This window comes from Schistocerca piceifrons, chromosome 3 (assembly GCF_021461385.2).
Source record: "Schistocerca piceifrons isolate TAMUIC-IGC-003096 chromosome 3, iqSchPice1.1, whole genome shotgun sequence".
Classification (NCBI taxonomy): domain Eukaryota; kingdom Metazoa; phylum Arthropoda; class Insecta; order Orthoptera; family Acrididae; genus Schistocerca; species Schistocerca piceifrons.
The window spans coordinates 839,500,514-839,516,547 of record NC_060140.1 but is presented as its reverse complement, the minus strand read 5'-3'; the positions used below and the strand labels follow the sequence as shown (position 1 = coordinate 839,516,547).

At 37.2% G+C, this 16,034-nt stretch overlaps 1 protein-coding gene and 1 long non-coding RNA gene across 2 annotated transcripts in view; one reads left to right on the top strand and one right to left on the bottom strand.

Annotated features, from left to right (window-relative positions):
• The window catches only part of LOC124789106 (putative sodium-coupled neutral amino acid transporter 10), a 58,223-nt gene extending 54,083 nt beyond the window's left edge, over positions 1-4,140 (bottom strand). The window contains exons 1-3 of the mRNA XM_047256394.1: positions 3,836-4,140; positions 3,636-3,753; positions 1,823-1,996 (exon numbers count right to left, since the gene is read on the bottom strand). Of these exons, the coding sequence (XP_047112350.1) occupies positions 1,823-1,996; positions 3,636-3,753; positions 3,836-3,922 (379 nt within the window). The 5' untranslated portion in view covers positions 3,923-4,140. The remainder of the gene's footprint in view (positions 1-1,822; positions 1,997-3,635; positions 3,754-3,835) is intronic.
• Positions 4,141-4,515: 375 nt separating this feature from the next.
• On the top strand, positions 4,516-13,507 carry LOC124789778. The gene is made up of 2 exons (XR_007016166.1): positions 4,516-4,697; positions 12,972-13,507. It is a non-coding gene; the product is annotated as an uncharacterized LOC124789778 (long non-coding RNA).
• Positions 13,508-16,034: the final 2,527 nt, after the last annotated feature.

Below are 16,034 nucleotides of genomic sequence, written 5' to 3'. Positions count from 1 at the left end.
CATTCACATAGGGAGCACGGGAAAAATGATTCGATTGAATGCCTGTGTGTGTGTGTGTGTGTGTGTGTGTGTGTGTGTGTGTGTGCAGTAATTATTCTTATCTTACCTTCATGATCGCTTTGTGAGCAATACGAAGGAGGTTGTATGTATTCCTACAGTAATCATTTAAAGCCAGTTCTTAAAACTTTGAACATTAACAGACTTTCTTGGGATAGTTTATGTCTGCCTTAAAGAGTCTTCCAGTTCAATTCCTCCAGTATCTCTGTGGCACATTCCCATGGATTAAACCAGTCTGTGACCATTTGTGCTGCCCTTCTTTTTCCATATTCAAAGAACTGGGCATGGTTTTTGTTTGAGGGATCTATGATAGATTATAGTTAGAAGAGGGGCTAACTCAGCTGCAAATTCAGTAAAGAATCTGACAGAGATTACATTGGGGCCTGGAACTTTGTTCAGTTTTAATGATTTCAGCTGTTTCTCAACACCGCTGACACTAACACTTACTTCAATCATCTTTTCAGCAGTATGGGGATTAAATTGTGGCAATTCTCCTGCCTTTTCCTTCGTAAAGGAACATTGAAACAGAGTTAAACATTTCATCTTTTGCACTGCTACCTTCAGTTTCAGTTTCTGTCTCATTCATTAGGGACTGGAAACTAATTTTGGTGCCGCTAACAGTCTTTATATAAGACCAGAGTTTCTTTGGTTTCTGTGAAAGGTCACTTGACAACATTGTGCTACAGTAGTCATTGAAGGCATCACGCATCACTCTCTTGACAGCAAAATGTGTTTCATTCGGCATCTTTCTATCTATAGCTGTGGACTTTGTTTTACACCTATTATGCAGTAGTCTCTGTTTCTTTGGAAGTTTCATGTACATTTTAGTTTGGTGTGGTGATCACCATCAAACCTGTCTTAAAAATGATGACAACCTACACATTTTTATGGTTGAATCACAACCACAACCACCACTAGGTGGGAAGCATCTTTAACATAGGTGTTTCTAGTAGCATGTGTCAGCAATTATTTGCAGCGGCTTGTGAGGAAACCTAAAGGTTAGGGTGCAACTCACAAATGCAAGAACAGCCATATGCTGCATTCTGACGTGGAAAATCATATGTTGTTCTCACTCTACAGCAGTCAAACAATATTGTGCTCATGATGCATAGAAGCAGAGTAAAAACTTTGTGACTGACACACACACACACACACACACACACACACACACACACACACACACACACACACACACACGCACTTTAATTGACAGTTTTAGTTCTCAAAGCTCAGTCCATAATGGACCCAGTGGGACTGAAGGAAGACATCAAGGCAATCCAGAGGCAGGCTGCTAGATTTGTTACTGATATGTTCAAACGACATCTAAGTGTTACAGAGATGTTTCGAGAATTCAAATGGGAATCCCTGGAGGGAAGGCGATGTTGTTTTCAAGAAACATATGTCACGCATAAAGACCACAAAGATAAGATAACAAGAAATTTTGGCTTATACAGAGGCATGCAGGCAGTCATTTTTCTCCTGCTCTATTTGTGTGTGGAACAGGAAAGAAATGACAAATAGCGGTACAGGGTATCCTCTGCCACACACCATATGGGGCTTGCGGAGTAACTATGTAGATGTAGAATAGTTAAGTGCGTAAAGTGAAGCAAATCATCACACTGAAGCAAAGTTATGCCATCTGAACAGACAAACAAAAGAAATTTTCTCGTATATAATGCAGAATTGTTCAGGATTGTGGGCTGTAAGCTATGCTACGACACAAAGTAATTAATGTTAACTTGTCTTTTGAGGTGTGATTACTTACCAACAAGAACAGAGGATCTCAGTCTGGATGAGTCATCAACTCCTAGTGTCTTTGCAACAATTGCAGGTCCCAAGTCACCAACCACCACAAAGAAAGCAATACATGTGCCCATCAGAAAACCTATAATGCAAAGCTCAACCAAAAATTTTCCTGTGGGTCCATATGCGTGGAAGGCTGAAAAAAGTCAATCTCAAAGAACAGATATATTTTGGCGACGTAGAAAAAATAGCGCAGAAACACAATGTCATAACATACGTAAAACTAGTTTATTATTTACTGATAAAACCGTAGCTACCACTGACTTTTATCCCCCAAGCAAAAATTAAAGAAACTCAGATAATAGAACATATATCATATCATATTCACTCTGGTTCATTTATATACGGGGTTATTAAAAAAAGACAGCGCAAAAGTAAGCTGATTTAATTTGTACATGACATAAAAAGTATACTTGATAGAAGACCTTCATGAGTTTGTCATATGTGTAAAGTGTAATAACTGATGAAACAATCAACCAGATATAGAGGTGCCACATAGGATCACACAGCAGATGTCTGCATGGTAATTTACTTCTTACTGGATGTGTCCCATCACACTGTAAGCACACCACATACACTCACACTTAACTGTAGCAGGCTGATGTACCTTTTCTTTCTCCAATGGCAGCTGCTCAGCTGATGCGAGTCTTGGACATTGATGTTTTGTGGAATGACAACACAAGCTTTGGAGTTCAGCACATATTAGCATTGTAAGAGGAGAGTCAGCACTGTGCATATCGTGTTAAATATGTGATACTCGTATCACTAGAGTAGTAAGTGTCACACAATATTTCCGTTTTGGTGAAGATTAATTCCCTACTAATATATTGTGAAGTGTAAAGTATTGCAACTGCATAAAGGAGAGAGATTTTATTGGAATTATTTTACTATTTTGTTGAAATACATGTAGCAAATGATATTAAAGCAGGTTGTTGAGCATAGAACATTGTGACCATGACAAATTTCATATCAATTAATCTGAAATAGCAGCTACACTGACACATTTGCATACTACCAGTAATGGAGTAAACTGATGTGAAAGACAGAGATGTCGTTTTAAAACAAAGTGTGTGACATTTTTCGGAAAAAGTAAAATTGTTTTTTGTACAATGAACCTGGAATAATCAAATTTAGCTTACACGCTTTCTTTCATTTCAGTCTTCTAGTAATTTAGTCCAATGTTTTATTCTGGGGTTTTAAGCATAATCCTGTTTGTCTATGGCACATGATACTTTGTTAGACATTATTACCCATAACGGATGTAAGCTCTCTTTATCAACAAATAACCCAACTCGTAATTTTTGATAAACAGTATGTCATTTCTGGGATGGGGCTTACAATATCACCAGTTATCTCCTCCATTTTGCATGAGAAACAATTTTTCAATATATCTATTGCTTGTAGTAAAGACAAAACAAACAGTATCACTGACAGCTCCTAACAAAAAGAAATTGCTTGGTGTTCAATCAGATAATGGTACAAGTCAGAACAGCACTGGGGCATCCACCATTGCTGACAGGGGTAATCCACTGCTCTAGAAGGCATGAATTCAGGCTTCATGAACCTTAAATAAGCAAATGGATAAGCTTACACGGAATGACTTGAGGAATAAACGCTGTCACAGAAAGGGATGAAGATTACAGTTTACAATCTAGTATATGATGAGACCATTATATTTATTGTGTTTCACTTAGGAGACACGAAACTAGCAGTCAACTAGCAATCAACACGATATATTAATTTAAGGTATGCATGGAACATATAGGCCTACTTACCTAAAAATTCGAAGTTCCTCCTCCTGGCCATTATTGCTGCTTTAAGGAGGTAGTGACAAGCGTAACGTGACAGCATACTACTTAGCAGAAGCATAACTATTGACAAAATTATTCCGCACTGGAAAGAAAAGAATTGCCATTTTATTTCATTTTTCATTTTGGGCGGTAATAGTTTTCCACAAACTGATTAAATATCTCACCTGTTTGAAACAGAAAGGCATTGCTAGGACACTAACGCCAATAATACTGTTGGCTAGCGTCATCGTTATGCCCATACTGGAAGTCATTTTTAATATTTTTTTGAGAATCCCACAACTACTTAATACAACTTCAACAATTAACTTCCTCGTAGATGCGCACAAGCAAGATTTTTGACAGCTTGGGGGTTGTGTGTACAGTTCTCATTCAAACTTCTATTTGCAATATCACAGTTACAATGACCAGCCGGCCTCACTTATGGTTTCACATAATGCACTGGGAAAAAAGTATACAAAAATGTTGCCACATCACAAATTGCAAGCAATACAATACGAAGAAGGTCACAACACGTTCTGCTACTCTGTCATTTCGTTGTGTTGTGGTCGGAGTACCAACAAATGCATAAACAAATATACTTTAACTGGCATCTTACTACTCTTAATCCGAGCTCCACTTCACCCCGTCTCGCGTTAACCCCATCCGTTGCCATGACAATTTCATTAGGCTGTCTGCAACAAGTTACCATTCGTATTTTGTTTCAACCGATGAGCGGCTTGAATTTGGTGCGTATTGTGTCTACAGTGTTGGCTGCCGTGAGTATGTCCGGGAGTTGCAGTCATTTGCACAATTTAAAGCGATAAACAAAAAACGTACCGATTTAGCTTTAATCGGTAGGTGTGAAACGGTTTATATTATCATTATCGTACATATTAACTTACAAATCTTGTCAGTAATGACAACTGCGTTGTTATTGCGCGTATTTTTTTATTTATGATTTGAGTCAATAAAATTCGGCGAAAATTCAATGTATCTACAGATTATGTGTACATCACTTTTGACAATGGAAACACACCAACAGTTCAGGTAATATACCGAACGTGTATATATTGTCGCTTATTCGCTTTGTAGAATATTGATCAGTAAATGTTTTCTTGAATCAACTAGTTATTAGCTGATTTATTTGATTATACGGACGTAATTTGCACCCCCCGCCCCCCGTGTTATGCGTATTGCAATATTTATACAAATTGTAATTTTCACTTGTACCAAATTCATATGTAACAACACACAACGGAATTTCTGGGATTAATTAAATTCACATCAAATCAGAATACTTGCTTATGCCAAAATGTAACAGGGCACACACTTTTTTTTTTTAACTTTGCTGTGACCAGAGATGATTTAGAATTTTTGAAGGTTTAAGTTGGATTAAAGTACTATTGTTACTGTATTGACGGAAGATATATTTTGCTGTCATTTACCAACCAGTAGTTTTCGCATTAGGTCTGTGTACTTATACCAAATTGTTATACAATCTTTTTGACGTAAACCTGAGAAATGTCTGCTGTATATGCAGATTAGATTACTGGTAGATTCAGTAAAAGGCTCGAGAAAATTATTTGTTACCTTGGTAAGCCATCCACCATGCTAGTAAAAACACTGTAACCAGTTCTTACCCTAGTCACCTGCAGATTTTAATCCTGAATACTCAATGCCTTAGAAATCACTAGAATGTGAGGTAGCAATGAATGGTGCAAACATTGATTGCATGTACATCACGGAGCATTGGTGCAGAAGTTTCGAACTAAGTATCATTAACTTTCATCCATATATATTAGCAAGTCAGTATTGTAGAAAAAATGCCAAAAACGGAGGTGTATGTATCTTCATCAAATTAAGTATCAGGTACAAAAGAGTGGGTGAAGCTGAATCATTGAGTGTGGAAAATCATTTTGAAGCAGTAGCTATACAGTTGTATGACATACAGGGTAAAGTCATAGTCATAGCAATATACAGTCTACCTAATGGGGATACAGCCTTATTCATTGATCTATTAGAAACACTGCTTAACATTCTTTATTTTAAAAGAGCCACTGTAGTTGTCTGGGGATTTCAGCATAAATCTTATGAATGAAAGTAGGCTAAAATCAGTTCCTAAATCTATTATGTAGGCCTAGTTTCAATCTGTTTCCACACATATACAAACCCACAAGAATAACCTATAATACACACAGTCTTATCGGTAATATATTTTCAAATGTACGATCCACAGAATTAGAAGTAACAAATACTGATTTGGGATTATCAGACCATAATGTTCTTATCCTCATAATTCCTTCAGTGCCACTGCAAGGGAAAAAAGTGTACTTCATGTATAAAAGAAAATTTTCCTCTGAAAACTGTGTAGAATTTACAAATATCCTAACTAGTGAGTCCTGGGGGGAAGTGCTATCCCTAACAAATACGAATGATGCATATTACACTTTTTCTTCAATTTTCATGGGATATTTTGAAATGTTCATTCCAAAGAATCTGTCAAGAATCACGTCACAATAAAAAGCCAAGTGCTTGGATCACAGCTGGAATCAAAACTTCTTGTGGAACTCTAAAGTAAATTAAAAATTGAATACATCTACAGATCCACAGTTCATAGAAAATGTTAAGAATTACAAGAGGGTATATTGAAAAGTAGTTGCCAAGGCAAAATTTATAAGTAATGACAACTTAATAAGACAGTCTTATAACAAACCGAAAGCCATATGGGGTATTGTGAAGACTGAAACAGGAAAGAGATGTGAAGACCAGGATATCATTCTCAGAAACACAGAAAATGTCAATATTAGAAAACAAGATTTGCCAAATTACATCAACAATTATTTCATAAATGCAACAACTTCATTAAGGTTGGGGGGGGAAAGAAAGCTCACTTTCCAAAAGCTGCTCGTAGCATGAGGATAGATCCAATAGATAAACATGAAGTGTTCAAAGTAATAAAAAGCTTGAAACCTAAAATGTCAGCAGGAGTAGATGAGGTGCCTGTTTATATCATAACAGTGACAACTGCACAAATCACAAGGGCCGTGGCATACAAAGCTATCTTATCATTTAGTGAAGGAGTGTTTCTGGAAAGGGAGAAAGGATGAAAATGTCAAAGGTGAAACCATTATTCAAAAATGGCAACAAGCATAAGTTAGAAAACTATCGGCCAATATCCCTCCTCCCAGCATTTTCCAAAATAATAGAAAGTTAATGAAACACAGAATCAACAAATATCTAAATGACCATAAGTTACTAAATAGAAATCAGCATGGCTTCCAGGCAGGTAAAAATACAGAAACAGTACTAATGTGCTACACTGAAGAAATAATCAAAAATCTAGAAAAATACAAGTGCACAGTAGGAATAAATTTAGATCCCTCCAAAGCACTGTCAATCATGGCATTCTTTTAGAAAAACTGGAAGCATTAGGTATTCTTGGGGCAGGGAAAAAGTGGTTTAAAGCATACCTACAAAACAGAACACAGATTGTAGGACTGATGTCAGATTACTCCAAACACAAAATAAATTTAGTATCAGATGCAAAAAAAAAGTGGAAATAGGAGTGCCACAAGGCAGTATTCTAGGTCCCCTATTGATCCTTATAAATGACTTTCACACCTCAGATGGACCAGCAAAGGCCATACTGTTCACAGATGACACTAGCCTGATAAGAGGTGCACCAAAGCAAATGCTGCAAACAACTACTGATCAAGTAATAATGAATGTCCACACTTGGTTCAGTGCAAACCTGTTGACATTAAATGCAAATAAAACAAATTATATGCAGTTTGGGAAAAAATATGTCAAAATGTAAATCTTAATCTGTTGTTGGGTGACAAGGCTATAGACAGAGTGGCATCAACAAAATTTCTGGGGATTCATGTCGATGAAAATCTTAATTTTAATGACCATGTAATGAAACTTATGCACAAACTTAACTCAGCCTGTTCTGCTCTTAAAATTATTGCAAATGTTTGTACTGCAGAGGATGCCAGGATGGCATATTTTGGCTATCTTCAGTCTCTTGCAACCTACTGAATAATATTTTGGGGTTCCACCACTTGCCATCTAAAACAAATCTTTCTGTTACAGAAGAGGGCTGTACAAATAATAACACACAGTCATCCACAGAAACAATGCAAACCCTTATTCAACAAGTTTAACATTTTAAAAATACCATAAACGTGTTTCATTTGTTAGGGCCCACCTTGCAGATTTTCAGACAAATGTCAACTTGCATAACTACAATACTCGAAATAGAACAGCACTCCATACTCAGCGAACAAAAAGCACACGCACACACAAAGGCATGTGAACCACATTGGTACAAAACTCTACAACTTACTGCCAGCCAACATCATAAAGCTAGAAGATGAAAACAAATTTAAAGTAGAATATAAAGAATTTCTACTTGAACAGTGTTTTTACTCAGTAAATGACTATTTAGACCAATAAATAATTTCGATAATGTTAAGGCAAACTTGAAAACACTGTCTTTCATCCCTCAAAGTTTCTGTTAATTTTACATATCTTATGGACAGCTGCTGAGTGTGGTAAAATCTGTATTGAAATGTTGTAGTGAATATAAGGGCTTCCTGTTTAGGGAAGACAAAAGTAAAGCCTTAATGTAAACAGACTATGCAGTTACAATACTTTTAGTATACATGTATAAAAAGTTGTATTACTGTGTCTTGTATGAGGGTAATCTCAAAAGTAAGGTCTCCTATTTTTTATAAGTACGGGACACTGTTTGTGTGGCAGTTGGTCACACTGTTATGAAGAGTGCTTCACGCACTGTATGTAAATATGTGCACGCTGCGCTGAGGTGCTCAGCCTTGGCTTGGTAGCTGTTGAGAATGGAGCTCCTGTTGGATGTTACCGCCAAGTGCGAATTGCGTGCAGTTATTCGGTTTTTGAACGCAAAGGGTACTGGGACCACAATTAATGCTGACAGGTACTGTGAGGCTCTGAAAAAACTCAAACGGACAATTCAGAACCAGAGAAGAGGAATGTTGAGCAAGGGCGTACACATCCTCCATGACAACGCTCGCCCACACATTGCTCGGCAAACCGTTGATCTCCTGCAACAGTTTCAGTGGAACATAATCACCCCCACCCCTCCCCGCCCTATAGTCCTGACTTGGCGCCCAGTGACTATCGCCTGTTCCCTAAGTTAAAAGAACATTTGGCCAGAAAGCAATTCAGCTCTGACAACGAGGTGAAAGAAGAGGTTCACGACTTTCTCTACAGCATGGCATACAAAAACTGCCACAGCATGTACAAAAATGCATCGACAGAAATGGTTATTATGTCGAAAAATAGCTAAATGTTCAAGCTGTAAACTAATGTAAACCATTGTAGAAATAAACAGGTCTATGTACTTATAAAAAAAATAGGAGACGTTACTTTTGGGATTACCTTTGTATGGCCAAGTATTATTCTTTGTACATTTTTTTGTACAATTTTGTATGTATTATTCTTTGTACTACTTAATGTAAAAAATTGTATGCTCCTTTTGCTCAAATTGTTTCCCATAAATTTACATGAACTTTTGGACAACACCCATACAATATTTATTGTCTACAGATGGATAAATAAATAAATAAAATATTTAACCACCCACCCCCTTTGCATGGTTCAATGTGGCGTGGTTTATTAGTAGTAGTGTCACTACTGAAGTTTGGCAAGAGGCACCCGACCATTTGAGTAAATGACTTCTTGATGAACGCCTACACAATCAGAAACATGTTTAATGATCAAACTGTAGAACCTTGGTGAATCTATAGTTTTTTATTGTTTATTTAGTTTTTGTATAGATGTAATTTTTGTGAAGAAAACTATGTCTTGATAGGGGTATGAGAGGGGAGGAAGGTTAACAGAATTTTTTTGCTGAATACACATTAGTCATTGCAAACACAGTTTTTGAGAAGGAAAGTACATGGAAGATGCTATGGGATGTGGCAAGATATGAGATGTCATTTTGATAAAATAAAGATTTAGAAATGAAGTTCAACATTGCAAGAGCTAACTGGGTGTTGACATTGATAGCAACCCTAAATTAGTAATAATGAAGTTCCAGTTGAAGTTAAAGACAAAGCAGCTGAAATGTTCGAAACTATACAAGTTGGAAAGAAGCATAAATTCACCCTATTTTGGAAGCATATGTCACAAAAGATAGAGTGATGTTGCAAGGAATTATTGGTGTTGAGGATCAATGGAAAAGTCTTGTGAGAGCTATTGTAAATGCTGCTGAAAAAGTAAGCTTACTAATATTAAAGCACAAAATTTGCATCACAATTTTACAATAAACTGATGCCAATGGAATACTCCTGTAGTTTGATACATGAGTCATATGACATTTATTGATAATGATGTGGTATACTTTTAATTCCATGCAGTGTTTTGCTGCTTTATTTGTTCCTGCTTACCAGCAGAATGTTGAGCAATGTTGGTTCTCTCGCACACATTAAAAACTTGGTTTTAATCTCTCTAGTTTCTTAGCAGCTTTAGAAACCTGTTTGTGTAGTTTAATGTGCAGCATCAGCTTGCCAGACAGGGAGGTGAACCAATCCTGCATTGAGAACGTGCAGCAGATTGATGGCGGCTAGTATTGACCACTGACCGGCTGGAATGTGGCTTCTAGGCAGTTTTGTATGCATGTTTAGGCAAATGCTGAGCTGGTCCTACATCCCTGCTACAGAAAATACAGTAAACAACCAGTTAAAAATATCACAAAACAAAGTTTACATGATTCACAGACTGATGGTGCACAGGACCTCCTGTCCTTAGTTTAAGTGAAGGCTGTGATGACAAGCCACAAAGTTAAATTAAATAAATATTCCCAATCAAGAAAACTTTTGACCAGGTGTGACAGAATAAATGCTAGGACAGGGAGAGCAACTGTAGAATTTAATGCAAACAGGTTTATTAATGCTGAATGCAATTTAACAGAGAATTCATCAGATCTGCTGTGGCACACTGTATCTGTGGGCTTTAACGCGTATCAGTTTCAAACATTTGTATCTCATCTCATAGGAAACAGAAGTACAACTGTAATTAGCAGATGAATTATGAAAATCTGAATTCAGAACTCCCAACAGCTGAACAGATTATTTTGCTCCTTTGGCTGATCACGTACACAACCACAATTTCATTGAATGTTACCAAGTGGGGCAATGGGTGACATTATGGGTTCACATTTGGGAAGAGCAGTGGTCAAATCCCTATCTAGCCATCCAGATTTAGAGTTCCCCTGGTTTACCTAAGCCCTACAACACAATCTGGGATGGATCTGTCTGAATGGCTGTGGAAGGTTTGTTGCCTCATCATTGTTGAATCTGAACTTGTGCTCAACCTCTAATGTCCTCCTTACCAAACTTGACTTTAAGCAGTAATCTTCTTTACTTCCCTAATTGAGTTGGTGATCCCTGTGTAGCGAAGAGGTTCTTCCACAGCATATTGGCCAAGTTAAAGCAGGCCATGGTTCAGACATTGAACTAGTATCTGAAAGGTGCACAGCTAATCACACCGTCCAGCCATCACAATGTAGGTTTACCATTGTTGCCCTGGCCAACAGCCTTGCCGCAGTGGTAACCCCAGTTCCCATCAGATCACACGAAGTTAAATGCTGTCAGACCGAGCTTGCTTTTCTGTGGGTGGCCACCTCGGTCTGTCGAGCGCTGTTAAGTGGTGTGCACCCAGACCACGTGAGGCCAATTGAGGAACTACTTGATTGAGAAGTAGCAGCTCTAGTCACAAAGACTGACAACAGCCGGAAGAGCAGTGTGCTGGCATGCCCCTCCATATCTTCTTCGAGGGAGAGAGAGAGAGAGAGAGAGAGAGAGAGAGAGAGAGAGAGAGAGATGGAACAAGGAGGGAGGAAGAGGGAGAGATTATTGTCCTAAATCTTCATTGGTAAATTATTTTGGAATTGGCGCTTTATCAAGAGTTTCCACAAGCTTGCCAGTTTTATATATATATATATATATATATATATATATATATATATATATATATATATATATATATATATATATATGTGTGTGTGTGTGTGTGTGTGTGTAAAGCCAAAACTGATTACTTTCAGGTAGACTTCAAGGTGCCCAAGCCTGTGAATTCTACAGTTTCTTTAGATGATAGCGTTACCATTCTCCTCCTAAGGTCAAAGCGGCCTCATGATCTGTGACTCACTTAATTTTGACATGATTAATTCCTTTTTGAGAAGAAGAGGAATACAGATGAAGGGAAATTGCAGAAACATTTCATTCTCAGTTTAAATATGTTTTCACTGATTTAATTGTTTCTGACAGGACTTCAATTTTTATCAGTCATTACATTTTGAGAAAAGAAAAAAAAACTGTACTGATACAGAATGTAGTCAGATTCTTTTTTGGCTGAAAATCTTGCCAGGTTCTAGCTTCACATTAACAAACAAGTTATTAAACTATTAGAACTCGTGGCATTTCACCTTCACTGGTGTGTTATAAAATCATGATTTTTAAAGCCATTTGAAAATTCTGTACTGGTCACATATGTAAGACCCATACCAAATAGGACTATCAGGGGATGTAGAATGTATAAAAAGAACAACAACACATACAGTCACAGGTTTGTTTGACCCATGTGAGAATGTCACTGAGATTTTTGAAAAACTTGAACTGGTAGACGCAAAGCCTCCTTAAAGTGTTTCAAGGACCACCATTAAATGAAGAGTCTAGAAATATATCGTAACCTACTATGGATCACTCCTGTGAGGGCTGTGAAAACTGCACTAGACTACTTGCAACATGCACAATGACATCATTTAAGTTGTCATTCTTCCTGCTCTCCACATATGAATGGAATGGGAAGAAGCACTGCCCATTGTGCATTTCACAGTGGTTTACAGAGTATAGGTGTAGTTATAGATGCAAGACTCTGAATTAGATTGTTGTTATTGTTATTATTATTATTATTATTATTATTATTGCTACTGCTATTATTTTATACTTGGATTTATTTTAAAATTCAAATAATCGTCATGATACAGTAAACTCTGTGCATGTGAATTCAAGATACAGGAAACAGTTTTTGCGTGAAAAATCCCAAAGTATTTGGGAAATTTTTAAATGTTTCTCACTTAAAGCAATGAATCAATGTGTTTTCTAATTTTGTTGTTGAATTTAGTTGTCTTACTTTCCCTAGCACCATCATTATGTTGCTCCTGATTCAGTTTCTATAATGTGCATTCCAATCTCTTACCTTTTTATATGTACATTTTACAAAATTCACAACCATGTATTTATCTGCACTAATTTTTTGCATGTTTTTCTGTTGCAGACATTTTTCCCAGTAGATGGCCTCATCCTGTTTTGTAATACATAGAATGGTAGCATTTGCAAATGCCTCTGTGTATTAATTATGTGGGTTTGCCTGGATATTTCTTAATGCCAGTGGTAGGCACAGTAATATAAGTGTGGCAGACTCCATAATTTATTTCCTGTAGATTTACTATACAAATGCCTTCATACTCAGAGGCTCTTATTAAGGTAAATGAGCACAGGAAATGCTGTACTGCTTCAACAGGAAACTGAAGTTAAATGGCTCCATTTGGTGATGGCGCCATTTGGTGATGAAGGAAGTGCTGCTTCAGCATGATTTCATGCCAGTACAGTCATTTGGAGGTGTTGCATTATGAACTGCTGTTGCTACCCCCTATTCCCCTGACCTTGAAATTTGATTGATTACAAACATTAAAAATGTGGTCATTGTCAAAACATAAGTCTATTCTAGAGCCCTTGACATTTCCTGTTTCTTTAAGGGAACGAGGTTAAAAGTGATCGAGGTTTGGGAAAATATATATCTGTAAAATGGGACTGTGTTGAAAAATAATTTATTTATGAAGGAAATTGCATCTTCATTCCTAACACAGATACTTACTGAACCACCCTCATGTATCATCCATGGCATACTTCTATTCTCTGATACCTTTTGGAAACATCAAACCACATTTAGTCTATTTGATGCACATATTGTATTATGTAGCATGCATCATACCCCCATTTTTTTTAGTTGACTGCATTTACAACATAAATTCAATATATGTTTCCAAACATTGTAGATAAATTTGATTTCTTTTAAAATAATTTATTTATTGCAGTAATGAATACTGGTACATATTTTTTATCTGTATCTTAACATCCGAGGTTTACAGAAATTAATCTAACAGTTGTGATAGAGAAGGCAAATCATTCTCCATTTGCAGCTATCACTCTCTTCCTTATCATAGTCAGTTGATTTTTAGAAATATTATTGTGCCAAAGAAAATATTAACGATCTCTGTAATTGCGGTGCACACAAATTACGAATTGTGTATTACGAATTGTCTTTTTAGACTCTTTCCATGACACTGTTGATGGTGTTGATGTTGGGAAGTTATTTAGAGGGACACTCCAAAGACCATATTAACTTACAAATTACAATATGACATTTAATTCTAGAAATAACTCATTTTCTCATCATTTGCATAGCTTGTACGTCCACATCCATACAGCTTGCATGTAAACACCAACACCATCCTAGAAACAGGAAATTAAAAAAAGAGTTCTGCTGCCATTACAAGTTGAATTACGCCCACACTGCCCACATTGTTGCATGTTACAGTCCTTTACCAGTTTGTACATAGTTGAAACCTCGATCCTTGCACCTAATGCTTATTGCAGAAACCTGTAGGTATCACAGTATAAATAGTTTATGAGTAAAATTCACAACTCACATGATACAAAAAGTGTTCAAAAAGTTTTGTACAGTTGTCTCTAATTTTTTATTTTTTGCAGAAGGAGTATGAAATTTTTTGTGAACTTACTTGGAACATTTAACTATACATTGAGCCTACTCAATGTAGCCTCCATCAGCTGTTATGCATCTGGCCCAATGTTCTTTCCATGATGTAAATGCACTTTGGTAAAATCCTGGGGATTGGCTCTTACAGTATCGCTTGACACAGGAAATAAGGTCTTTCTCACAATCAAATATTTTACCACACAGGTGGGCCTTCAGACGACCAAAGAGGCACAGGTGGGCCTTCAGACGACCAAAGAGGTAAAAATCAGAGGGGATGGGGTTTGGCATTGTCACGGTGCAGTCTGATGAGCTGACCCTGAAGCTGTGGTCTGTGGGTCTTAATGGCACGTCGCAATTTGTCTAGTGACAAACAGTAATGGTCCTGGTTAATTGTGGAGCCAGATTCCAAAAAGTCAATGAAAATGACACCACACCGATCCTAGAAGGAGGAGGCCATCACCTTTCGGCTTGCTGTTCATGAAAGTCTTCATTTCTTCTTCCGAGGGGAACCTGGATGACGCCACTCCATGGATTGGGTTTTGCTCTCAGGTTTGGACAAAAACAACCATGTTTCATCCTGGGTAATGATGCCATCAAAACATCGCCAGTCTTGAAGAGGAACTTCATCATTGACCATTGTCACAACCTGACATCCACTTCATGGCCCATTGTGGCTCACCTGTAAATAAAAGAAAATACTTTTGTATACCAACTTATAGCTAAATGTTCCAAGTATGTTCACAAAAAATTTCATTCTCCTGCTGCAAAAAATAAAAAAATTAGAGACAACTGTGCAAAACTTTTTGAATGTCCTTTGTACTAGAGGCACTGAGTCATCAATTGGAACTTAAACAAGATGGAAAACTCAGATACCTTTGAGACGAAATTTTGTTTAAGTTGGGGGGGGGGGGGGGGGGGGGGGGAGGAGAGATCCTCCATCCCTGCTCTACATGTAATTTGACATGATCACAAATAATCTGTCGGTATTGAATTACTCGTGAATAAAGTAGCAAGGGCACAGAGTCATCTGAACTGGAATCAGTAGCCATGATGTGCACTGTTTGTTATGCTTGCTTAGTTTGTCACTAATAAATCAAGTCTTGTCATTGGTTAACATGGAATGAGTGAAGCACAGTTCACAGGGTAAACATCCCTGTCTGATATTAAAATACATGTCTGGTGAATATATAAGCAAGTTAAGTGCCCTACTGTTTCTTCCTTTGTCCATTTTATGAGAAAGAACATTTCAAAGACTGGAAGCTGACAAACATTGTATCTCCCATCTTACAGTCACTTGGATGAATAGTGAGGGCCAGCTCTTGGTGTTATTCAAATTGTCATGATTTGGGATCTGAATCCCTTGTAAAAATCCTTACATTTTTCTATTCTATTAATAAATCTTAACTTCACAGTGTTTTGAATAAAAATAAAGATATCTTACACTGAAGCACCAAAGAAACTGGTATAGGCAAGAATACTCAAATACACAGATATGTAAAAGGGCAGAATATGACGCTGTGGTCGGTAACTCCTGTATAAGACAAGTGCTGCTGCAATGGC